Source organism: Prenolepis imparis, unplaced genomic scaffold, assembly GCF_030444845.1.
Source record: "Prenolepis imparis isolate NDT839.2.m4 unplaced genomic scaffold, iyPreImpa1.0 SCAF_13, whole genome shotgun sequence".
Taxonomy (NCBI): Eukaryota; Metazoa; Arthropoda; class Insecta; order Hymenoptera; family Formicidae; genus Prenolepis; species Prenolepis imparis.
In genome coordinates, this window is record NW_028141171.1 from 5,978,022 (window position 1) to 6,004,573 (window position 26,552).

At 40.0% G+C, this 26,552-nt stretch overlaps 1 protein-coding gene across 1 annotated transcript; it reads right to left on the bottom strand.

Annotated features, from left to right (window-relative positions):
* On the bottom strand, positions 1-25,639 carry LOC145944328 (uncharacterized). Its single transcript, XM_083052592.1, has 4 exons — positions 25,419-25,639; positions 25,262-25,314; positions 135-332; positions 1-48 (listed from the first exon to the last, which is right to left on the bottom strand). The coding sequence occupies exons 1-3, from the start codon at positions 25,637-25,639 to the stop codon at positions 229-231; spliced, it is 378 nt and encodes a 125-aa protein (XP_082908718.1). The 3' UTR covers positions 1-48; positions 135-228.
* Between the last annotated feature and the right edge of the window lie 913 nt (positions 25,640-26,552).

Genomic DNA, 26,552 nt, shown 5'->3' on the forward strand with positions numbered 1-26,552 from the left:
CCGATGCGTAGCGGAGTTGTAGTAGACACGTAGACAGCACACGTTGATCTGAAAACAAAATATTCAAATTATGTTGTGTGTGTCGAATATTTCATAAACAATGCAATTTAGAAAAAATGTTTTATTTTGCATACCTCGTAGTTGTCCCGCTGTCGCCCGATGCCTCCCCGGGCCTCCTCCTCCTCTCTTGGTCCTTCGTAGCACTCACGACACTCGCGAAAACACGAATTAATTACGATCGCCCGACACTTTACACGGCACTCCCGACGCGCGAAACTTTACACGACACTCCCGACACGACGCGTGAATCGCACTGTGTATCGCAATGCTACCTGTAACAAATAAAATACATACATATATTAGAATAATCTTATTATTTCGCATTATAACATACACATATAAATACGTAAGCTAGAATTAACGATAATATGTCCATGGATCGCAACACATTCGCGCGCGCGAGATTAAGTTGGGTTATGTTGGCAAGAGATTTTGCATCCAATTTTTCGCGAAATATGCGTTTCGAACAATTACGCCTACATATTAACGTTGAAATTATGATATGCGATTGATAAATATTACAATACAAAGGTTAGAAATCGTTTCTAACGATTATGCTTACTAATTAATCACAGCGGGACGCAGCTCCTACTGCCTGATACTCGCGGCGTTTCGGTAATGGCCGCTATTTTACAAACATCGGCAACTTCACTCTAATAACGCGCGCGCGATACTATATACATGACTTAATAATAATTAATTAAAACTCGAAGGAGATTCGTTCGAAAAGATATAGCTTTAGAAAGAAAAAATATTAATCGAGAATAAGGTATTATAACATATTATTTACAACATATATTACTATTTTATGACTTTTACCATATTATTATTTTAAAATTTAATTAGCAAATAACATACACAATATAAATATAAATATAAATAGGTAAGCTAGAATATTTAATTAGCAAATTTTATTAATATTTTTTGACAGAAATCAGCTGATTAAAGCGTTAATTTACTAATTAATTTTTTAAATAATATGTTTTAAATAATATATACATATTACTATTTTAATTTTTATAACATATTGTTATTTTAAAATTTAATTAGCAACTTTTCGTTTTATTAATATTTTTTTACAGAAATCAGCTGATTAAAGCGTTAATACAAGATACAAAAACAAATTTATTTGACAGCTAGATTCGAGCGTGTCGTCTGCAAGAGTTAAACAGTTTATTTTTGATAAATGAAAAATTTGTACTATTGTATAACTTAATAACATAAATTGTGTAAAAATATTATATTCGCGAACGATATATTATCTGTCTGAAAACATAATATCAAATATATTGTCCAGACAAAATTCTTACTTTCTTCGAAATATATCTATAACTGCACTCAATTATAATCTTTATTTTTTTTATATTGCATATTATATTTTACTAGAAAATTTACATATTTTTCTAAAATAAATTATTTGAGGCTTATTAAGCATTTAGATATCATAAAATATGCTTTTAACATGCCGGAACGTATTTCTCGATGACACATAAACGAAATGTCGCAATGACAGTTCGAGATCGACACGCTTTCACCGGCGTTGGTGACATTTCACTGGACGTTCATTAGGAGCCGCGAACGTCGCTCGTCAATTAAAATCCCAGCTCCGATAGATCAAATCGCTCGTTTCGTGTTCGAGAGGATCGTTTCAACCACGCGAGATATGTAGACTCTCCGTGTGATACGATCTCGTACCCGCGATAAATTCCGAAAGTCGATCGCTAACAGTCGATAATTATACGCGTCCGCATATTCACTTAAGCTTTTTTGAATAATCGTGTTTACGGCGATGACGCGCGATAAGCGCTGTGTAATGATGTAGATCGCGATACGATGGCGAGCACGAAGTATGCATTTTAATCGTTTGCCCTCAAGGATTTTTATGCTTTATGACGACGCGGACATCGGTATATATATCTTCGTGTGTTTCTTAAACACAGATCCTTAATTGAAGAAATTAAAGTTCAGACAGAATATCGCGATTCGCGAAAGCCTATTTAAATTAAAATTATATCTGTATAATTATAATTAATTATAATTTTAATTTTAATATTTTTTTCACGCACAATTATTTATCTAAATTATCTATCTCGTATATAAAATTCATCTGGTAAATTTAGAATAGACTTTTTCTTTGCGAATAAAATTAGCATAACGATGGTTATCTCTTGAAATCGCGAGCACCATGTAAGTGGTATTGTCGGTCGATGTCCGGTGTGCCACTCGCGAGGGATCTGCATTCAAGCGTCGGGGGTTAAATCGAATAACCTCGCGGCGTTGTATTCAAGGGCACCGTGAAACGATCCTACACGATTTCTCTCGCGTGCCGCCCGCGTCATACTTTTTCAGCGGGCGAGTCATGATGCTTAACCGAAGCGAATGAGGGATTTAGAAGGTACGTACACCTCTATGCGAAGCGCTAGTCTCCACGGCAATCCGTTCCGAAGAGATTTAACGTTATCGATATTCGCCCTCCCACGCTATTATAACACTGCTTTAATTTACGTCCACGAGTGACAAATATTTGAAAATAGACAAGAAAGATATATATCTCTATACATTTTTTTAAATATAATATTAATATATTAATTTTCATATTTTTATTTTTTACTTCGATATTTCTAGTTGCAATAGAAATTTAAAAACGAAGAATCTGGAAATATCAGAGAAGATAATTACTAATTATTTCCCTTTTTATTTTTGTTCTGCACAGCTTGATATTTCACTTACAATTGACATTAATTGAAATAAAACTTTCGTGAAGTATTACTACACATAAGTCGTAAATTGAAGCAGGGATGGTTGACGCAATAAGCTATATTTCAGCTTAGCAGTGACTCTAATACCGGTTGGTTGCATTCCCCTTTAATAGGCGAGTGTTGCCGCACGGATAATGTCGCACATAAGTAGATATGCTTTTGCGTAATGCGATATGACTAATATATGTATGGTTGATTACATTCTTTGGTTAGTCATAATCGTCATTATCATATATTCGTACTTCTACGCTTTCCAGTCCTGGGCAAGTTTCGATACATCGAAATGATGCGTCGATGCTCTCGCAGGATTCTCAGCTGATCGTCTCACAACCGCAATCCATCGCGTTCGCGGAAGGAAGCTCGGCGAACTTTTTCATTGTTTCAACCTTGATATAATATTGTACTATATAGATGAGGGATACCGCAGAGGTATGCGCACGATAACCTGTCAAGTTCGTGCCGGTTAATACGTCGCCAGAGGCATCGTTCGCCATGTGCGGAAGCACCATGAAGAACGGTTCGTTGAAGAGAGAGAGAAAGAAGACAGAGAAAGAAAGACAGGAAGAAAAACACGGATGGGCGAGATAAGGAAGAAGAGCAGGCGATGGACACGAAGGACGGAACGAGTCGTCAGGAAAAGGAGGACGCGAAGAGAAAGAGACGAATAAAAGAAGCGAGGTGAGAAGGGAAGAGGAAGGGAAGAACTGCCCTAATAGATTATTAATTTACACGTCGACTCTTCGCGTGGAAGGATGATGGTAGAGATGAGAGCCTGGCCTCTGATGCTCTCTCGCAACGCTACGAGATGGGGCAGCACACCTGTCCCAAACCCGTCCCGCTTGATTATCTTGCATTATGCAAAATGCGTTTTTTATCGCATGTGCGCAACCCCGTAATAAACGGTTGTCCGGGCGACGGTTGACATAATATGCGCCGGCTATTACCGGCCCGAGGAATTGAGCCTTCTCGCCTTGACAAGTGTGCGAGCGGGGTGGGTATGCGTGGTGGTACCCCTCTTCGAGCGAGCCCCCTTCGGCTTTTCGGCGTGTCGATATCCCGCTTCTCGAGTTTCGGGCCCCCAGGTGGAGGTGTAATTCACTCACGGCCGCGCCGCAGCATCCCATACGTTTAACGAACTCCTTGATTATTTTCGCTGACGCGGCCGATACACTTCGGAAAGAAAAATGTACTCCGACCGACCGTAAATTCGCGCCCGACCGCCATTTACGGTCGCCCCGCGCAGTTCGTAAGCTGCCACTCGGATCGCCGGTGCGAAAATGTGAGATTCTTTTTCCCGTTTAGCGGAAACAAGTGCTTTGAGAAGTAAGGCAGGTGACAAACGGGTAATTGATTGCTTCATGTGTCTCGCAAAAATATTTTTATATAATATAAATATATTTTCGCGTCTATATTTTTTATTAATTTATTTAATTTACATAATTTTATTTGTTGATTTGTTAAATAGGTTTTTATTTTTAAAATGTTATAATGGTACCTACTATTAAGAAAATCAAAGGAAAGAGAAACGATAAGTCTCTGAAAATATTTAATATTTCGAAAATTGTATATTTTCTGCAAAAGCTAATATATGTGTTATCATTAAAAGGAAACGTCGCTATCCCTAAAGGTGCAGATTTCATAAAAAAATATGAGAACTGTGGAATAAGAGCATATGAAATATATAAAAAAAATATTATTATGAGCATTAAAGAAGTAATATACGAGCTATTTCTTTTTATTAAATATAACACTATGCTAGCAAGCGACTCTGAAATAAAGAGAATTATAAGAAGAAAGATCTCGATAATTAACATCTGTATTACTTCGTAAGACATAATTTATATTCATAATCATCTTTACACTACCGTCTAGATTATTTAGAAATAACATATTATAAAATAAGAAATTTTGAAAAGAAATGAAAGGAAAGAATCTTGAAAGTATAATTATTACCGTCGATCTTGTGTAATAAATCAATCTTAAATAGTTGATTGAATAATATAGATATATAAAGTCATTCGCGATAGATATATCGAATGTATCGAGTGCCAATCGGACGCACGTTAATTAATTGAGAAAATTGACAATCATGAAAATAAGAAATTTCAACTCTGCTGACGCGTAATTATTTTTCTCTATCTCTTACTACTCGTTTTCTTCTACTTGTTCACTTTGCACGCCCATCTAGCTAAGCATTGAATTTATCGTATTAATAATCCGCGACTGAATATTGAAAGAGAAAGATCGAGGGAGAGAATTTTCTTCGGAATGGACGACGGATTTACGCCATACGTCAATAACTTTGCATTATGTAAGATCTCGGGATAACCATCATTCTTTTATCTACACTGGCTCTTCTCGCGATAAAGATATCAGAAAAACCCGCGTCATCATCAGAAAAATCATCTAGTGATGATAAGATTGTCGAGAGAAAAACTGGTTTTTCTTTAAAAATAAGTTTTCCAAATGTTTAGTAATTTAGCTCAATAGTGATAAATATTCATCAATAATGTATTTTTTAAATAACTGTCTATATATAAAATATCGAGACAGCAACATATTTAATTTTCTTTTATTCGAATAATCGTTGCATTTGTCAAATTTACATTTTTCTTCCTCAAATAAAAATTATAAATTAGGCATTTATGGTATCCGACTCATTTACTTTTACATATATTTTCAGAAAAAATTCTCTCTCTCTTTTCCTATAGTTGTATATATTAATTATATAATTCTCTCTTTCTCTCTCTCTGTTCTCTCTCGTCTGAGATATGGAAATAGTCGTGTCCTTTTACGTCAGGTTGGTGGGGAAGCCTACATCCATCAGACCAAAGCATCTCGAGGTGGACACGCTCGCTGTATAAAGTACGGACGAACGCGCGAGTCGAGGTAAATCGAGGCGACTGGATATATGCAGGTACGTGTACGAGCTCGCGGCCAGAGGCAATTAAAGAAAGCGACACGCCGCATATGTCACAGCGTTCACACGCCCCGGCACCGACACCCACCGCGCCTAAGCTAAGCGGTGATAGTAAGTCGCTCTCCGTCGCGACCGGTATACTCTCTCGCGGCTCTCTCGGCCCGAGACAGGAACGGCCGGTCGATCTTTGCCTCGTTTTCCCCCTTTCCTGGCCGGCTCCTGGAGAGGCTCGTGACTGCACCGGCAGGTAGTTCTCCCTCTCTATCGCGAACAGCAAGTGCATGCACGTCCGTCCTTCGGGAGCTCGATCCGCAGACATCAGCATGCACGAGAATCATTCGACGGATTTTGTGACACGATAGCGAGGTTGTAATTTTAAAAATATGCTTATTTTTTTAATGAGATTTTATTTCCGGCTATTTAATTTTAATAATTAACTTTTTTGACATTTCGTCGACTCTCTCTCTCTCTCTCTCTCTCTCTCTCTCTCTCTCTCTCTCTCTCTCTCTCTCTCTCTCTCTCTCTCTCTCTCTCTCTCTGGGATGAAATGTTTCGATGTTTCATCTTCGTTTCGAAGAGTTTCATCGCGGACAGCCGGTAACAATGCGTCGAGATAATCTTAGGGAGATTAATGCCCGGAGATAATCTAATCTCTTCGTTCCCGCCGTTTCTGAACTCGTGACTGCACCGTTCATAGAAGCAGGTAGTTCTCTCGCGTAACATCTTTTCACGTGTTATGTAAGACGACACTTCCCTGACAATATTACAAGATTTTATTCGACCGTTTCATTCAGTTTTACCCACCGCGTATAATAAATCCTTTCTGAGATAGCCCATAAATAATGTTCCGAAGTAATTTCAAGGGATTTAAAGATCGGAAAAAAATTGTTGTTTCTAAATTATCTGAGATTGTGAGACTGTACCTAGATACAGTTGTAAGTAGTTCTTTCATTAATGACTTCGCGAAATGACAGGTGCAAGTACGCTTTAGAGAATTGCCTTTGATCCAAGCATCATTGCGATCCGAGACTCGATAATCGTGATGACAGATCTAATGATTCGACAATCATGCGAAACGTGAATTTCATCAAATCCGATTATTACGTTCGACGGTTATAGCCTTTCCGCACTTTTATCGATTTCCGCTACGCAGCATCTCGACATGCTTCATTTTCTTCTCGGGTATCTCCAGCAATTCAGGCGTGAATAGCTGGAGATACCCACCTAAACAATGTTCGGAGATAATGCCGCTGGTCTCGTCTCACCGTATTCCCGGCGGTCGCTAGAACGCAATTTGCAACTATATGCATAGTAGTACGTAGCCGCGTAGATATATACAAGTAGAGCTGCACGAAGCAAAGATGAGAAAGCATCCAATATTCGATTAGAGCGAGAGAGGAGCGGACGGATGGAGGAGAAAGAGGACACACGAGGGGAAAAGAGTAGCTGTTGCGGGTCATTGAGAGCACACAGGCAAAAGGAACGTCGTCCGGTATGTTCCGGTAGGTGCATAGCGGGAAGAAGGAGAAAAGGACAAAAGAGGAAGATGAAGAAGAAGACGTGCATCGGTCGTGGCCGGAGACGTCGAAGGGAGACACACAAAAAAGAGAACGAGAGAGAGAAGGAGAGATCGCGCGTGACTCACACACATAAGCGCACAACAGTAAAATAAACAACTTGGTAATAAACCGGCAGCGGTGTCCAGCGTTGTAAATTACTCCGGTGGAAGCCTAACGCAAAGCCGCGCGTTTTATGGACCGCCCCGCACAATTCCCGGATCTGCAATGATGGCTCAATATCCTGCGCCGGTATGCTTTTCACTCGCCAGCGTATATATGTACATCTACAACCCGTATAGATGTGCATGTCAAATAATCTATTATATTCGTACATTGTATATCCGAGCGCGACTGGCAAGCTGCACGTATACGCGAGATTGTCCGTAAAAAAGCCTTCTCTTCTACTTCCGATGGTCTGATTATAGTTGAACATTCTACTTATTTTGATTTGTCATTCTTCTAAGGCTTTTTCATTTCTCTCTCTGGAGTATGTCCAATTATAAGTATAATATATATATGATATATATTATATAATAAATAATAATTTTCCAAAAGTTTCTTTAATTAATATTTCACTCATTAGCTTTTAAACATTTCTGACTTTGATATCAAATCAATAGGACAATATACATTATATTCCGTGCAACATTTGAATTTTTTCCGGAAGTTTTTTAAAAATTGACAACGCGTTATGTGTCTGAACTTTCTTACATCCTTACTATAAATTCTTAATCTCGCATACGCGCACACAAACTAGATAAAAAATGTACGACTTCTAAAATAATTCAATGATTACGAAAGTTTCTTGTTACACGGTTAACTTGTTTCGAGAATATACGGTTAGAGAGAGAGAGAATCGTTTCAGCGGATTTCGCATCAGTAAGACGAAGCCGGCGATGCACTCGTTATGGTTTCTACCGTCATCATCGTCGTCGTCGTCTTCGTCGTCGTCGTTCTGTATTATACGTACCACGTACGTGGCATGGTACGTGCGCACACACGTGTGTGCATGAGTCGTCTCTCACGTGCATCGGGGCGACACGCACCGTTGATAATATCTTTAATTACCGGCACCTCGCCGAGGAGGGGCCCCGGCCAACGTCTCGGCCAATGACAGCGCGCAAACCGCGAAGGTTGCCCCTCGATAAAGCGCAGCACCGCGAGGTTCCCGGAAACTTAATAATGGCAATTACAATTCGGCCATTCGAGTTCACAACCGCTTTACACCAGGTTGATTCTTAATTGCGTGCAATACCAGAGTTTTGCCGCACAAGTCTGGGAAACTTTGAAAAAAAAAAACGGAGGAAAGCTCAAAAGAGATAAAATTGTAAACCGTCAGGGCACACGCGGGCAAAAAGTAGTACGAAAAATTTCCCTGTTTGCCGCTACAATGGAGATACATGTGAAATAAATAATTATTTCATTTGATACATGTTACTAATAAACTGAATTATATATAATTTAATTAATTAAAAATTATTATATAAATTAAATTTCGATTATGATAATATTCTATGAAAGTCACGCAGAATTAAGCTTTATAATAATAAATTTATTAATAATAAGAAATGAGTAAAAACTTAATCTTTCTTTATCGTATATTTTCTATTTCTTTTTCGAGACAAAATCATATTTTTTTTATTGTAAGAAATTAAGAATTATCCTGCATATGTGAAGGATCCAGGATCCGTATCTAACGATACGTTCCTAAGGATACTATAATTAAACTTATCGTGCAGTTAATTGTTAACGTATATCTTACTGTTTACTCGTTTCACGTTTTCTTCAGATATCTTTATTACTTTTCGCTTTCCATTTCCGCGACTTTAAGAATTCGCGGATTATGCACGGATGATGCACAATAATACATTTTACATTGAATCCAACAACGGTGCATCACCGCACGGATGAGTCAGCCGCGCTTGTTATCGACGAGCTTAAACTGTACTAAATACAGGAACAGAGGGGGATTTAAGTATAAACGTTTTTGGAAATAATACGATATAATCGTTTTGCACACGGTATCGATTTCTTGCATCATTAACGTGTTACGGCGTATAGTTTAGTTAGCGTAATTGATAATATACAGAGCCGCTGATTGATTGAGATCGCGATATTTAAGTGTTAATGCGAGTTTATGCTGGGAGGAGGGGATCGATTAAATTAACGCGTAATCCGCGGAGATCCGATACTTTTACGTGATTTACGTGTATATATGTGTCGGGAGTATGCATACATAAACTCGTTATATGCACGGCCGGACGAAGGTGGATGTTTACGCTCGAGCCGTGTGAAATCGGCCATTGTTGAACATGCCATTAAATTAATAGCACGAAATTATTGCTGAAACTAATACCGCGCGCAGAAAGTCAATTACGGTTAACCAAATCTGACTTAAAATATGCAGCGACGCGATTTAAAATTCACGAAGCGCCCGATGTATTAAACATACCCGCGGCGCTCACAAAATTGAATACAAATATATGTTACATTTAATACGTAAACGTAATTCGTTGGAAAAATTTTAATTGCATTAAACCGAATCAAATTTGCCCACAGATTTAATCAACATTTCGGAAACGCGAATCGCTTCGGCGATCTAATTTATTTATTATATTTATATAACATATATTTTCAATCATGCAGTTTTCGAAGTTTCCGACAACAAAGTTGAATTTTATGGTACAGATGATTCATCTCTCTCAATAAGAATAAAACGTCGCTATTTGAATGTTTAATATTTTTTTTACTTTTAATTGCTTATAAATAAAAAATTAAATAACTTATGCTCGCAAGAGAAAACAGCCCTTTTTTTAATTATCGACGATTGCTCATCGCAGCTTGCATCACGGAATAAACGTCGGTCGGAGCTTCGTATTCGCCGGAAACTCGTCGAGTACCTGGTCTCCTCGCGGTCAGCAGCGGATTCACGGCGATTCGCGAACCGTTACCGATGTTAAATGCGCACGGCGGCACCCGAGGACGCGGACTAATGTCCGCGTCCTCCTCGTATACAGCCGCGACTGCTACCGCGATGCAAATGCGAAATTCCGCGGACCATCGCATAATGAATCCACTTTGCGCCGTGTGAGCGCCGGCGTGCTTTTCTCTCTCTCTCCCTTCTCTTTCTCTCTCGAGGCCGGAACTTTTTCTTCCGCTTCCAGCATCTCTCGCCGAGCGCGCATTGCTCTCTCGCGCGACATCCTTCTGCGTTTTTTTATCATTCTCCCGTTGCTTTCTCCCTTGTCGTGCGCGCCCGAGCGGCACTTAATGAAATGTCACAGGTGTTCTACCGATTGCCGAGTTAAATGTCGCCAGCTTCTCATACCCCGCCTCTTCCTTCGCAGCCGCGGGGTTTCGACTTTGCGGAATGCGATGGAGATGACGGCGAGAGGCGAGGCGAGAGGGTTGCGTTCGTGGACGATAAAATTGCGTCGGTAGGAGAAGAAAGAGGAAAACTGCATCTTTTTACGTAATAAAATATTCCGCTTGACAAGTCGCGAGGTTTGACATATAAAAGTGTGTACTTGTCATAACTTTAATAGAGCGTGCAAGTATGTCACAATATCTCTTTCAGATTGTCTCTCACGGAAAAAATTGTATATCTCTACTATTTTTTTAATTGCTGATTTCGGTCATAGCAATTTTTGAAATTAGCAGCAGTTTCTGTAAGAATGTTTAATTTAAACTAATAAATAGTGCGTAAAATTATTTTTTACTCGCGCCTTTATCTCGTGTTTGGCTTCTATTAGCTCATCCTTATTATTGTCAAGAAGCTATTGTACGAGGATTTTATAGTATATTCAATTTCCCTTTCACAGGTACCCTCATAAAAATACTTCGTCACCGTGGAGAGAAACGAAGGTCCCGCGACTCTCACCGAGACCCACGCTCGCCTTATCAAACGACAGACGTCGCGCGCGATCATTAACGTCATTAATAATTCATTCGTTTTATCACTCCAAGAAAGTAGGTGCTCGCTCGTATCCCGACGTAAAGCATTGCGCAACGCTAATAAGGTAAGGATATTAGTGACTGCGGGAGGTAAAGAACACCCATCGAGTTTCTCTCCGATACTCGATGAGAACTAAAAGCGTCGATCTAATTCGCGAATACGTCATCCAAAATTTTACGAAAATTATTAATAGCAAGAATTACAGTATTCTTATTACTTTTTCACCTGCATTTGTTACGCTTTTTTTTCTGTTCCCAGTCGGCGAAATGTCAACTATCTGTCATTGATCATACGCGCACGTTCTTGTTAAGGGTGACAAGAGAAGTAAGACGGATCCTGTATAGAAATTCTTTTAAATTAACGTTTAATGTACCACTAGACTAAATTTTAATTTCATTGCCATATAATCCAATTATGATTTCCGGAAACCAAAGTCGATCGGGATAAGCGGCGTTTCATGATCACCATACGGTGGTGAACTGTTAGCTTCGCGGACGCACTTTGTTCCGCGGTTGCGGACGTAGCCGCGAGCTACGATCCACCCACGAGGAAACGCGAACCGAGACAACGCGGTGAGAGAGAGAGAGAAAGAGAAACGGGGAGGTCGACAAGCCGGCAGAAGGAGAAACGGAAGAGAGAGGCAGAAAGCCGGCAGGTGAGGTGTCACGAGGCGCGCGAGTAATATATCGTTGCTCGGCCCCATCGTAGGTGGGTGTGCTCGTCCTGCACTTCTCCGTATATATCCTCTCGTCTCGGCCCGGATATCTCGCCCGAGCCCCTGGCGCTAAGAATAAGAAGGGTGATGCCGGTATAACGTACCCGGTGACTCTTTTCTTCGGGGCGAGTCCTTCCTCGTCTTTCCTTTTTTTCTCTCTCTCTCTCTCTCCTCTCTTTCTCTGCAAGATATCGCCATTAGCGTATGCCAACGTGAAACGCCCGCTCACCTGCCTGCCACCACATCTCGCCAAGGTTCTCTCTTTGTCTCTTTTTCTTCCCCTTTCTTCTTCTTTATTCCCCCCTCCTTCCCTCCTCTCATTTCAGCTTTGTCCAGTTCTCGCTTTTCCTGCCACGTACTTGGTTCGTACGACTCGCACTTTTCCTTGTTCTACTCCTCTTTCTCCATTTCCTCCCACAATCCTTGCCATTCGCGATCATATCGACTGACACGTCACCCGTTTTCTTCCGCGTGCAACGTACGGTTCACCTCGCGGCGAGATCTCTATAGCGTCACTCTATTCTCTATTCAGTATTGCGTCAATGGGTGCCGGGGAATGTCGGTACCGCAAGCTGGGTGGGCGCTTAAAGACGGAATTTCGCGGTGACGGTTATCGGAATTAAGGAGGGAAGGTAACAGTCGCACGTCACATCCCGTAAGGCATAAGACGGATAATAATAACAGAATAAATCTCGACAATCATATTATCTTTGTTGCCTGGATCCAAAGAGTTCTCCAGAAATTTTTTCCAACATAGATTTATGTCAAAATATCTTTTTTAAACACACAATCTTCTCTGACAAACAAAAGAACTGTTCGTATGAAAACATATTATTTTATATCCCTATTATTAATTTTTTAAATAATTTTTCTTAAAAATTCTCTCGCTTTTTATATATCAATAATACGATATTATTATGAATTTTTAAAAATTGCAATTAAAATGAAAGCAATAAAGTAGACTGTGATTTATGTCGATACTCTTTGCCAGAGATATTTCATCTCCATTGTTGATATCCTTTATCTCAAAAACAATACCCGATCCAAAATAAAAGATAAAAGAGAATTTATACCGTTATCATTATTACATATATATACGTGTGTTTTCTACTCTCACAATGGTTAACGCGCTCGTTGGGTCCCAGTCACACATACATACCGCTTGGAAAAAAATATATATCATTCACCGACCGCGTACGTATTTGACGGGAGCATAATAGGATCCGCGATAGATCAACGGCAGTATATATACAAGCATCGACATGGCACTGGCGGTTTCTAATTTCACGTCGTGTAATTGGTGGGCTCTCGACTAATTGGCGGCGTTTTGCGATTTATGCGGTGACACGGACCGGCAACATCTGCCCCTGCAACGTATTCCGCAAATGCCCCGCAGGAATCTATCCTCCTATATGATTGTGGCCAATCATACATATTAATAGAGCTCTCTAAAGTGAAATACGCGAGTCTCCCTCGATCTCTGATGGAATTTTGCCGCATATGTCTGCGAGACACTATTTCGTCGTTCGATTAAGAAAAAGAAAGGGATAGATATAGTTAGTTGTTACAACTGCCATTATAGAAATTGAGAATTTTCATCACTGAGAAATTACGTTTTTTCTTTATTACGTAAATCTGAAAGCGTTACGTATATTTGTTTCTAAATGTTCGCAATAATCGACGTATATAAAGTTAAATATATTTACACAACACTTTTATAAGTACAACGATATAAGAAATATGTTGGTTTTAAAACATTAAATCGCGGAATATATCTAATGATATTATACTATAAAAAAAAAAAGATTGCGTGTTTAAATAGCGCTTGCATGTAGAGCATGGAGCAGTTATCCACTTAGCAGAAAATTTCCTCTCCTCTTCCTAGCTATTCATTCGATTAGAAAAAAATAAATAAAAAATAAAATGCAAGAAACAGTTTAATCCGACATGTCCGTGTTTCTAATTAGAAGTAAACGAGCGGTTGTCGGGTGTATGACAACTTCGAGGGAATGCAACGAAGTCGGCGTTTTTATATTCGAAGCGATTATTGTGCACCGCAGAAAGGAATGCGCACGCGCTATATTGCATTACGTTATATAAATTATCCAAGAGAGTCACCCGATCGTATATCGCTCGTAAAGATGCATTCGCGGTGGTCGTAAGAGACCGTCGTCGTTTCTACATACGCCTACTTCTATGCGCTATTCCTCCGCGATATATCCGCCGACTCCGTAAAAGGATAGTGCCGCGCTAGAGTTCGCGCGCGAGATAAAGGATACTCTGTGTATATATATACACACACGAATAAAGTAGGCATAGCGTGTGCGTCTGTATGAACGAGGAAACGCTTCGTTTCTCCTCCACAGGTGTGGCACGGTCGAGGCGTTAACCGGGCTCCGTTGGAATTTCACCTGGACTGCTTCGATGACCAGTGATTTACGAATTAATTAACCGCTACCGACTTTTAATCGATCGTGAATCGCAAAGCGCTGAAATCCCAGAGAGCGAGATAACAGTCTTCTTTTTCACCTCCGCAGAAAATATAAGTAAAGGCCTGTATCTCAGAGAACGTGTATATTTATCGCTGTCGGATTCTGATTTTGTTTCGTGCTCGCGCGAAATTGGAATCGTCGCGTTAAGATTACGCGCGTTCACGCACGCACGTGAGTGAGAAAAAACAAACGATAACCGGATTGAATTTTTCCACGTCTCCGTTACGTCACATCGCGGTTCGCAATTAAAAGTCGACAATGGATTAACCGATGACGCGGCGTCAATTAGCCATTAACTCCCTGACACACGCGTTGCCTTATTTTTAATCGCTCTCTCGTCCATTGTTATCGGTAATGAAGCGCGAACGGCTTTCGCAACCGAAAAAAAAATGCTGTTACATCGACGAGACGCTTTTTATCGGTCTCGCTCTCCCTCAAGAAGTTCACGCGCCCCGCTTTTGACAGTTGCCGGATACTTAAGTGCCCGAGCGTTACGAGCGTTCGACGAACAATTAAGCATCCAGGCTTGATTATTATCGATCTCGCGCACTATCGATGGTCAGACGCGGAGAAAGTCGGTCCGGTGACCTTCGCGAACCCGCATATAGCCCACGGCAAGAGAAGAAAGAAATGTATTTACAGTGTATCTCGGACATTGAACGCCCTAATGGCCAGTTTCACCGATGTATTTGACGTAGTTGACATTGTAATTAAGTGTAATTATAACTAAACTGTAATTAAGTAAATTTTCTCTCTATATATATATTATACATCTAATATTATTTGCTCTACTCTTGTTCTAGTCTGAAATCACGACCTTATACCTATCGCTCGAGAAAGTACTGAAGAAGTCGTGATTATTATTCTCCAGCAGTTGTCAGCATAGAATGTAGTATAATATTGATCGATGAAATTTTCTGACAAATTAATCGAAAGCGTTAATGACAAAAAAGTAGCTCTCTCTTATCTGTTGAGGCCGCTTTACACATGCTTAATAGAGCCGAGCTGAGCAAGTAATGGACAAGTAGATATTGACGCATCCAATTTTTTTACCACTCAATTTAATTGTTTATTTGAAATTCAACCTAACAATTAGCACCTCTGAAACAGTTTTTACGCTGCATACAATGATGAAGGTAAGACAAGTCAGGCAATAACAGAGGAGTTGTTTTTCCACTTATCTTCTCCGTCATCTTTTATTGAAGAAAGTAACTTATTACTTATTACTTGCGACTTGCGTTCTTTACCGATCTCGTGTAGAATAAACGCGCGACAGCTGACAGATCGAGCGAAAAGGAAAGGCGGCGAAATTTTTCGCCGAAAATATGCGACGTGAAAAATTCACTCGCGATACGTATCCACAAGAGAGAAGGGAAAAAGAGAGAGAAGGAGAGAGAAAACGAGGCTCGCATATTCGCGCAATTAAATTACCGGCGCGTTTTTTAATTCCCCGTAAAGAATCTCGCGCGCGCCGATAGCTCCGGTCGGCCCCGGCCAGCTCGCGGGATAGCTCGTTAAAAATCGAAGCAATTTATGAACATAACGTTAAAAGCAATACCATGCAAACTTTAATCTCGAGAGCGCGTGATATATCGCCGCGGGCCGGCCGATGCAATATTTCTCGAAAGCGCGTGGTGTCTCTGTTCTTCTTCTTCCCCGGAGGCTCTCCGTCTCATCTTTTGGTCATCTCGCCTTCGTTCGAATTACTCGCTACGCGTTAGTGTCACTAAATTGCGCGATTTGTCATCGAACCGTCAGCGCCCTAGGCGTCGTCCTCGTCGTCGCGCGAGCGAAAATCTTTCGTTTCGCTGAAACGAAATTAGTCTCTCTCGCGAGGGGAAGAGAAGAAGAGGACCTTTTTCTTCCTCCTCTTGCCGAAGCGCGGGATGCACCTTGATGTATGGCATGTGTATCGGACCGCGTGAGAGTGCGTGAGAGACCGTGCGTGACCGTACGTGACCGTGCGTGCTCGTCGCGTGCAATGCGTTATATAGCGAGTCGTTCCTCTTCGCGAGAGCGAGGGGCAAAAATATGTTAACAAGAGCCACGAGGTGGACATGCGTAAAACGAAGAGAGAGAGAGGGAGAGGAAGATAAAGGCTTCTAATTTCTGCGTCGTGCGTGTTCTCGCTACGCACAGTGACACGCGAGATGAAGACATCTCTCTCTTTCTCTCTGCTCGAGTCGAGCGCATAATGCGACACGCATAGAATGCACATTCCGCTGCATCGTTTTCCGCGTCCTAGTCCCCTCTTCGAAAAAGTGCAACGAATCCTGAAGTATCCTCTCTAAGAATGAATTAAGTTCGTTCCACATTCGTCATTTCAATGCGAACATCTTATCATTATAAAATCTCATTATATAATTTAGAGTAGGTAAAAATAAATCTATTATGTATGTGTGTAGTTTTCATCCTAATATATATATTGAAAAAAATAATAATAATGACTCTTGTCAAATTAAACATTTAAATGGATACTTTGCGCTGGATGATAAACTGTGAAATCTTAAAATCCTTTCGCTCCATTATAGTTCAAAGCTGAACTTTGTTGAATTTTCTAATGAGATATTTAATGGCTTATTTAAGTCTAATCAATTCTGATTCTTTTTTTCCACTCTCAGATTTTTTTACTTATTAATGGACTCTTGTCTTATCCTCTTATAGTCTTTCTTTGCAGTTTATGATAGCTATTTGTACTTCTCTTTATAATCTCACGAGATTTTTTCCAGAGTAATGAGAAATTGAGTTCTCCCCTCTCTCTTTTTCTGTATACGAACAGCTACTAATGAGACTTTTTTAAGATCGCGGGAAGAGAAATCTTGATTTAGCGACTCTATTATTTATTATATGTGATACATTGATAAGAATTAAATATAGCTTACTTGATAATGGCCGCTTCATTAAACCGGCTCTATTTCGCGAACACGTGCACGTTTAATGGACGCGAATTTCGCGACAATTTCTCGGCGATTAACGGTATCTATAGTCTGCATGGGCGAAGCGAAACCGTGAAATTTACGTCGGGGCAAGTTGCGCAAAACGCGACGAGAAAAAAAATTAGTCGACCGAGTGTCTAATTAATTAAAACGCGGAGGGGAAAAAAATAAAAGTCCTTTATGCGCGCGTGCGAGATCTCGTGAAAGTATTTCCACTTGCCAATATATCGCGCAGCGACTCCACGGAACCGTGAAATTCCGTTCGATTTATTGCGATCGGCGCGCAACGCTAGATTAATATAAATTGTTGCATATTACGAGTGTTTAATTGCATCGCGCGAGGATCGATTTATATATATATATTGTGTAACGTTCTCGCGTGCATGAGTCAGTTCTATATGAGACCGATATACAGGAAGAAAAAAAAAGGAGGGAGGGAGAGAGCGAGAAATCTTTCAGGCAATGATTTTAATATTGAAACGCGCGTCTAACTCTCTCGCGCGAAAATGCGAGAGCACATATAAAGGCGCGCGACGTGAAATATTCCGCACGTGCGCCGAAAAATTCACGTAACGCGCATAAAACTTCCAGCTTCCGTCTTCTTTCCGTTCTAGGACGAAACGCCGCCGTTTCCTTTTCTCTCTCGATTCGCTCCTTCGCGCAGAACTCGCTCTTCTGTCATGACATTTCCAATGCAAGAGAGGGAGAGGGGAGGGAGGGAACTTCCACGACCTGTCGGGGATGTGTCTGACCGCGTGCACTTTGCAAACTTCAGCTTTTACACGAAGCGCGCTGCTCCGACTCCGACTCCGGGTGGGATAGGAAGATAACGTGACACACAGGATGTAAATGATGTAGCGCAAAGAAACTTTCTCACTCCTCGCTCCTCGTTGTGTCGTTGCCCGTACACAAGTACCGTGGGAGAGCCGACATGACCATTGATATTTTGCGGAGATGTCACGCGATTTTTGTCAACCGATTGAATTTATGCAGCGCGCAATTCCATGGATTTTCTCGCGCGACGCGCATATTGTGATGCCTTTTACGCAATCCGCCTTCCTGACACGTCGCAACACGACACCCGGACGGTAAATCCAATCGCTTTTAACGAGATCATTAGCATATACGCGGAGGCATTAGACCTCAAACAGTTTCGAGTATCGCGCGTGTAAAATAAAATGACAAACGGATGAGATTGTAAAACGAGTAATGTAATAATAATTGTGACGATGAGATATAGTGATCCGCGCAAAAATGAAGACTACCATAGATCGTTATAAAACAGATAAGATAGGAATATTCACGATACAAGCTTATCGTATATTAATAATAGCGACAAATAAAATTTATTTTTTATTATACTTGCTCATCGTTATCTTGCTATAATTATATTATATTAGATTTACGATTATTATACTCAGTATAATTATTTGTGGAAGACTATTTTTGCTCGGTGAATATTCGAGAGCGACATAGAAACGGACGTTTCTTTCTATCCTGACCAAACATTCTCCTTGGTTCGATGAGCACTTATTTCAATATATATATGATCCTCTGAGAAAGCATCTTCCGAGAAAGAAAAAGAGAAAGAGAGAACGATGCGCTCGGGTGCATCCTGTTAAGATTGATTTTCACATACACGGCTGTGCACCGACTATTTGCATCTAGTGTATCGCGAAAATTACAATAAAATTGTCGCGTTTCGTATCATATTTTCGCACACTACATGAATAACATTTGTTAATCGCTATCGACAAATGCAAAAGATAACTTGAAGAACAAACGCGAGTGTCATGTTGCATAATGCATTATATGCATATAAATATGTCATAAATCGTCAGAGAGGAGAAAGATGGTTTGTTATTCAAAAACTGTCGAGCGGCAACTCGTAATTTCAATTAAAAAAAAAAAGAAATTATAAATGTCTGGCTAAAATAAAGCTCATCTGAGACATCCTGTAGACAGTGTCGACCAAACGATAGGTATTTGTCGCGCAACGGTTTCACCGGCTCTTTATGGCACCTGCAGGCGAGCGTTTCGCTTCCTTAGATGGGATAACGATCCAAGTGCGCGGATTCGTTAACGTGCTCGAGACGCTACATCCCTTAAAACTCATCCTCGCCGCATCCTTTTGTCGTTCGCCATCGCCATTTGCGAACTCGGAATCTGATCGGATCTCGGAGCTCGTTCTCGCAATAGCAAGTTCGCCTACTGTTCTGTCACCCGCATCCTGTATATATACCGATTTCGAGAGCAGAGAAAATAAATAGCGCATTCGCTCCGCTACGCAGAATCCTGGAGAGAGGAAATAAAGAGTTCCTTGCGAACGTAAATTCGCTCAGTTCGTTTGAGATTACCGCCTCGAGTAACTAAATATGCCTCCAGAGATGGGATAGAAACTCTAGGGCCCCCGGATTCGCGGAGAGGGTGGTAGAAAAGATGCGGGGATTCCGTTCTTACGCGCGTTTATTCGTGTCGAACCATCTCTAATGAGGCCCCCGGCGTGGGTGAACATTCCGCGGAATCCCGACGATTGATAGCGAATCCAAGGGACGATGTAGGGAAATCGGAGCGAGAGTAAACGCGCCTATGTAGATATCGATCGGCCCTCGGCCGATGTCGTCGATGTTTCAGTCGAGAGAGGCCCCTTTGTCCTGGACCTGGAGGACTGAACCCGCGACTTAGAAAAGCCGGCGAAATCGCGAAGCCTCCTCGTATAATTCCCCGTAAATCGCTGAAAGCGAGCGGCCAGCCAGCTAGCTCGCCGGACTCGGGCCAATTAATTTCTGAAGCCGCGGCGATTAATTAACGCGCGCGAATTAACGAGTCCCTCGCGCGTTCGCGCTATACGGACGATTCTCGGAAAAGTAGATTGCTGGTTTAAACAGGGTTAGCTCTCGCGTCTACCATGTCACTTCGAGACTCATTCGCGATAACAGATTTGACTTCTGCATCGCTTTCTAATTTTTATATGCAATTAATGTCGTCCGCATTTATAAAGAAATTCATTTAGTTTCTCTTTTTATTTATAAATGAAAAAAAATAGATCTCTCTAGTATAAATATAAATTATTAACATCAGCAAAAAATGCAGACTAAGATGGTGAAAGAAAAATATGAGAATAATTATAAATTTTGACATATGAAAAAAATAATTTGACTATTCAGCGTAAGCGTACCGGACACACATAATGCTCCCGATTCTGTACAAGACCTTATTTATATTCAGAACTTGTATATCTAACTTTCATTGTGTGAGTTTCGAGAAGTTATCGCTGACGTTAGATACCTAAGGGCATACCTAAGCGTCGTCACGTTGCCGTCCGGGATTCCTCGCGAGATTAACTCGAGATCGTCTAACTCTCTCGTGGCGGAAGTTGCATGCATGCGGTACCCCTGTCACGGTGGCAGAAAGCCGGGATATCTACGCGGAAGCGCAACGTCGTCGTGTCGCGACGGATATCACCGGGCTCTTCCTCTCGCGTCTTTCACGCTTCCTGATGTAGCGATGTCCCGCGAACCCGACGTTCGCGTTTGCGATGTTCAAACAAATCGAATACATATCGAGCTCAATTTTCGAATCGTAAGAATTAAATCGAGAATTATAGTACGATTATATCTTAACAACATCAGAGATTATTGTACGATAGAAATCCGCGAAAGATCGTCGCGACGCATCAAGTATTTCTCGCGCGAGAATATCGATTCCGTCGCTACCTGCCTGCGAATCGCGTCGTTTCTGTACCGTGATGGTCTTATTTCGAAGCTGGGACCTGGAACACGCTCGCTTCGATGTCGGGAGACATTGATTCATCTTAGTCTTCCATGTCCCCGGCGTAAGCGAACGCGTCGTTCGCATGTGCACACGAGCGTGCACATGTACGCACGTGTGCTCATGTCAGGTGTACGTACAGTTCGTGGCCACGTATGTACACGGTGTCTCGGATTGTTTCCTCGACTGGCTTTACAGAAATTTATTTTAAAAAACTATTATTATAATATATAAATTCCTATTTATCACACTTTGCTTCAATCTCTTTGTCAATTAAATATACTCATTGTCAGAATTTAATTAAAAGCGAGAGATCTATTTTTCTTATTTATTCTCGCAAGCTTAATTGTGTGTCGAATTGTTTTTTAACGCGAGAATATTTTTCAAATTAAAATATATCAGAGTTGGAAATACATATTGTCAGGTATTTCTCAATTTGACTTTTAACATATGACTTCAAGACACCATGTATAAACCGTATCATCCGTTCGAGACACCACGTATCATCCGTGCTCCAGGCACGACCGATGATTATCTCCACGCTCGGTTTGAGCCACAAAGCACGGCAGTCCCACGCACGCCTTGTCGAGTTATTAATCGCCACATAATTCTACAATTACAAAGGTTAATCCGGCGTTTTCACGCTTTGCCCGGCGGTGCTGCGACATCGAGCGGCTGAAGAGAGGAGAGAGAAAATGAGAAGGAGCAAAAGAGAAACCGAGAAAGAGAGAGACACCGAGAGATAGACGCAAACACGGGAAGGTCTGGCGGCCGTTCACATTGTTGTTAACTCGATCCACTTGGCTTGTCACTTACTTTCGATCGTAACCTTTCCTCCCCGGGTGCTTTGCACCCGAGATGTGTTGTCGCAATCGCGGTAAATCCTGCGTCTTATCTTTTCGCACGATATGATGCGCGTATAATGTATCGCTTCACTCGCGAGCGATAAAGATACGTTTGGCGCGGATGATTAATCGCGAGCTCTCTTGTCGAGAATCTTTTTATTCCGGTTTATCCTTCGCACAAGTGCGTCCAGCTTCCGACGACTCGTAAAACAATTCGCTATCATGTTTAATTTTTTGAAGCACACTTATGTTGCATCATTGGACTTTTTGCCTTTGAAACCGTTTTGATTGACAAGAGCTCAAGTATTTCAAAAAAATGAAATGAAACTTAAAGCCACTTAAAGAAATTAAATATATTTTTAGGAAAAAATTAATTAATTATAAATGTCAAAAATAAAAACTTATAATATCATATTTTATTTTATAAATTAATAGTTATAATTTTAAATTTAATAATTCCGAAAATATTTTGCATAAAAGTAAATTAGATTTGAATATAAATAATTTCTCACATTTTATGATATTGTATCAATTAATTTATCGTTTATTACTCGCGGCTTCTCGAACATCGCGATGATAGGGCCGCACTTAAATAAGCGTTAAGAACGATCCAGGTAAAAGCGGAATAGGCTCTATCAGCAGCGCGAGCGGCGGAACCCCCGATAAGAAGAGGTAGTTTTATCACGGTGCAGCTTCCTCGCCTCCCAAGAAGAAACTCGCCCCCAGGGTATGCGCGACCATTCACGATCGGTGACACCGTAACTCGGTATTTCCGTACGTAATTCACCGTGACCAATACGTAATGCGTGCTCGAAAGCGCTCAGACCCATTTGTTACGTGGCTGCTACCGTGAAAGAAAGGATGTACAAAAGGATTTCGCGAGAGAGGAAGAAAGAATGGCAAAACGGCAGCTGAAAAAGAAAGAGACGCATGCAAGAAAGAAAGACAGACTTCGCGAAGCGGTTTGAGCATCTTACGGGGAGAGATGATTTAAGACCATTACTACTCCGCGCCTCGTTCGATTTGACCTCCGCAGAATTCCAGCGCAAGGAATGTGGTTACCGTGCATGCGATAAGTGGACGCTGGAATCGACTTTGTAAGAATCGCGCGATTTTAAGATGAAATTAAGACATTTATTTCTTCGCGATTTCTTTCGAGAGAGGTGAAAATACAGGGAGCTCGCGTTTAATCCGTCAATTGTCTTGCAGGATCGGCGGGTGTATAAAGGCCTGCTTCTCCTTCTCGTGTTTTCTTCGATACGCATAGTTTGGTCGCCGAACGTGCACATAAGCGATATATCCATTAAAAGAAAATTATCCGCGCGCGGTATGGGCGGCATTATAAAAGTGATATGCGCCTAGCACAGGTGTAATGTTGCAGGTATGACGTGTTCCCTAACGAGTTTCGCCTCGTATTTATTAGCGATTAACTTAACGACACGACGCTGCGCAACACAGCACCACACACCGACGGTATGACACAAAGTAGTAATGACGACAGTCTGGACCAGGATCTAACCTTCCCGAGTATGATCTCAGCGCGCAATTAACGCCGCTCGGCTCCAGTCAGTTGTTTCCGTGTTGATACGATAAATACAGGACGTTACTGAAAGGCTCGAGCGAATTTCAAAAGAATTTAATTTACTAGTTAAGCGAGAAGAAATGTTTATATCAAATAAGCGCTTAGTTGCAATCAATGAAATTGTTCTTATTCTATAATAATAAATCAAATTTTGTATAATGAGATATTTATACAGAGATATAATCACAATAACTTATTATTGCACTATTTAACAAGCTAAGAGATACCCAATGCGTATCTGCCAATAATTAGTTTTTCTCGTACAAAATTGTATACCACCATCCTAGAATCTATAAAATGATACGCTATTTTTTAAACATATCCATTATATTTATATATTGAATCAGATATTTTCCAGCTTGTATCGAATTGTAATCTGATCTGACCGTCAAAAACATTGGAAGGGCCTTTCATAAATGTATATTTTATATCAATTTTACAAATAACTATTATATATAATAGCGTTATTATAATTGAAAAAAAACTGTTCATTGTCGAGAATACACGTTTATCCGGACTCTTCTCTTTGTTTCAGACGAGAAGAATTTTCACCCGAGATTTGTCCGAGCATCTTAGCAACGCCCTGTATATATGCGCGCACGAAACGCCGTGGAACCGTATTAGAAAATTAATACTCGGCTGAGTTTCCGCGTGGAAGGAGTGGTCAACGTGGTATGAAAATTTATCGCGGCTTGCTCAAGGGGCCACCATGCGTTTTGCCTTCGCAGACACAGTCGCGTAAGGTTATTGCGTAACGCGTTTCGAGAATTCCGACGATGCAAGCGTCCTCGTCGTCGTCATCGTCGCGACTGCATAGCAAGATTTATTATGCGACACAGGCGGGAGACCTCCCATTACGTGTACTCTCTCGCGAGCACAATTAACACGGAACGCCGCTGTCCCGTTGTAATCACGGCCTAATCCTATTATCTTAAGAAATATGGAAGATTACTCGCGCGTTGCACAACACGCTCGAGTATATAATTGTGAATTGCTTAGTATTAGTTGTTAACTGAATTTGACATATCATTCAAACATATATTATTATATTATATTTTATATGTAAAAAAAGTTTATTATATATATATATAATATGTATAATATGAATTATATATGTATAAAATTTATTATATATGAACATTTATTAAGCGAAAAATACTTTTCGAGACCTATCATCACGAAATATGTATTGCAGTTAAATATATAACTGTTAAATTAAGTCCGCGCGATTGACATTGTGCTGCAATATTTATATTTGGCAATAATTTTTATATTATGCACTTTACAGTACTTCAGAGAAACATATGGCAAGTAAATATTACATCTCAGTGTTGTGTAACATTACTTACCAGTTACTTATATGGGTATAAATATTTCAAATCTTTAAACTATTAATAATTAATAAAATATTGATAATAAATAATTTTAATTAATAAATTATTAATACTTTTTAGAATATACACAATGTTTCAAAGATACAAATGAGAAAAATCATTAGTTGATTAATATTAAAATACATCATGAAAACGTTATTTTAATGTTATTAATCGCGTATAAGATATTATAACACATATTCTTTAAAACATGTTACTATTTTAATATTTTCAACATATATACACCCCATTACTGCTATAGAAAGGTTATACAACAAACAATTTTTCACTCACCGATACGTAGCGGAGTACACAGCGGAGTTGTAGTACACAGCATACACGTTGATCTGAAAACAAAATATTCTAATTATGTATATACACAGTATACATATGTGTGTGTCGAATATCTCATAAACAATGCAATTTAGAAAAAATGTTTTATTTTGCATACCTCGTAGTTGTCCCGCTGTCGCTCGATGCCTCCCCGGGCCTCCTCCTCCTCTCTTGGTACTTCGTAGCACTCACGACATTCGCGAAAACACGAATAATTACGATCGCCCGAAACTTTACACGACACTCCCGACACGACGCGTGAATCCCACTGTGTATCGCAATGCTATCTGTAACAAATAAAATACATATATATATTAGAATAATCTTATTATTTCGCATTATAACATACACAATATAAATATGTAAGCTAGAATTAACGATAGATATATCCACGGATCGCAACACATTCGCGCGCGCGAGATTAAGTTGGGTTATGTTGGCAAGAGATTTTGCATCCAATTTTTCGCGAAATATGCAGTTCGAACAATTACGCCTACATATTAACGTTGAAATTCTGATATGCGATTGATAAATATTACAATACAAGGATTAGAAATCGTTTCTAACGATTATGCTTACTAATTAATCACAGCGGGACGCAGCTCCAACTGCCTGATACTCGCGGCGTTTCGGTAATGGCCGAGGCTACAAACATCGGCAACTTCACTCTAATAACGCGCGCGCGATACTATATACATGACTTAATAATAATTAATTAAAACTCGAAGGAGATTCGTTCGAAAAGATATAGCTTTAGAAAGAAAAAATATTAATCGAGAATAAGGTATTATAACATATTATTTACAATATATTACTATTTTATAATTTTTACCATATTATTATTTTAAAATTTAATTAGCAAATAACATACACAATATAAATAGGTAAGCTAGAATATTTAATTAGCAAATTTTATTAATATTTTTTGACAGAAATCAGCTGATTAAAGCGTTAATTTACTAATTAATTTTTGAAATAATATGTTATAAAAATTAAAATAATATAATATGTTTTAAATAATGTAATAATTTTAAATAATGTTTGGTAGATGTTAAATCAGAATCGCCAGTAATATAAAAACAAATTAATGGACACCTTATCTCTCGACCAAACTGGCAGTATATTTATTAAGAAAATCACAACGTTTCTTATCTATCTATAATATCTATGACAAAATAATAAAGGTCGTTTAGTCGGCAATAAACTGTCTGTCTAGCATGACGCGTATCAATTTTGACATAAGTGTATAACT

Coding starts and splice junctions, on each gene's coding strand:
- LOC145944328 (XM_083052592.1), bottom strand. CDS start 25,639: ATGCGAAATAATAAGATTATTCTAATATATATATGTATTTTATTTGTT. Junction 25,315..25,418: donor GACAGCGGGACAACTACGAG/GTATGCAAAATA, acceptor TTTTGTTTTCAG/ATCAACGTGTATGCTGTGTA. Junction 333..25,261: donor GTGTACTCCGCTACGTATCG/GTGAGTGAAAAA, acceptor TATTTGTTACAG/GTAGCATTGCGATACACAGT.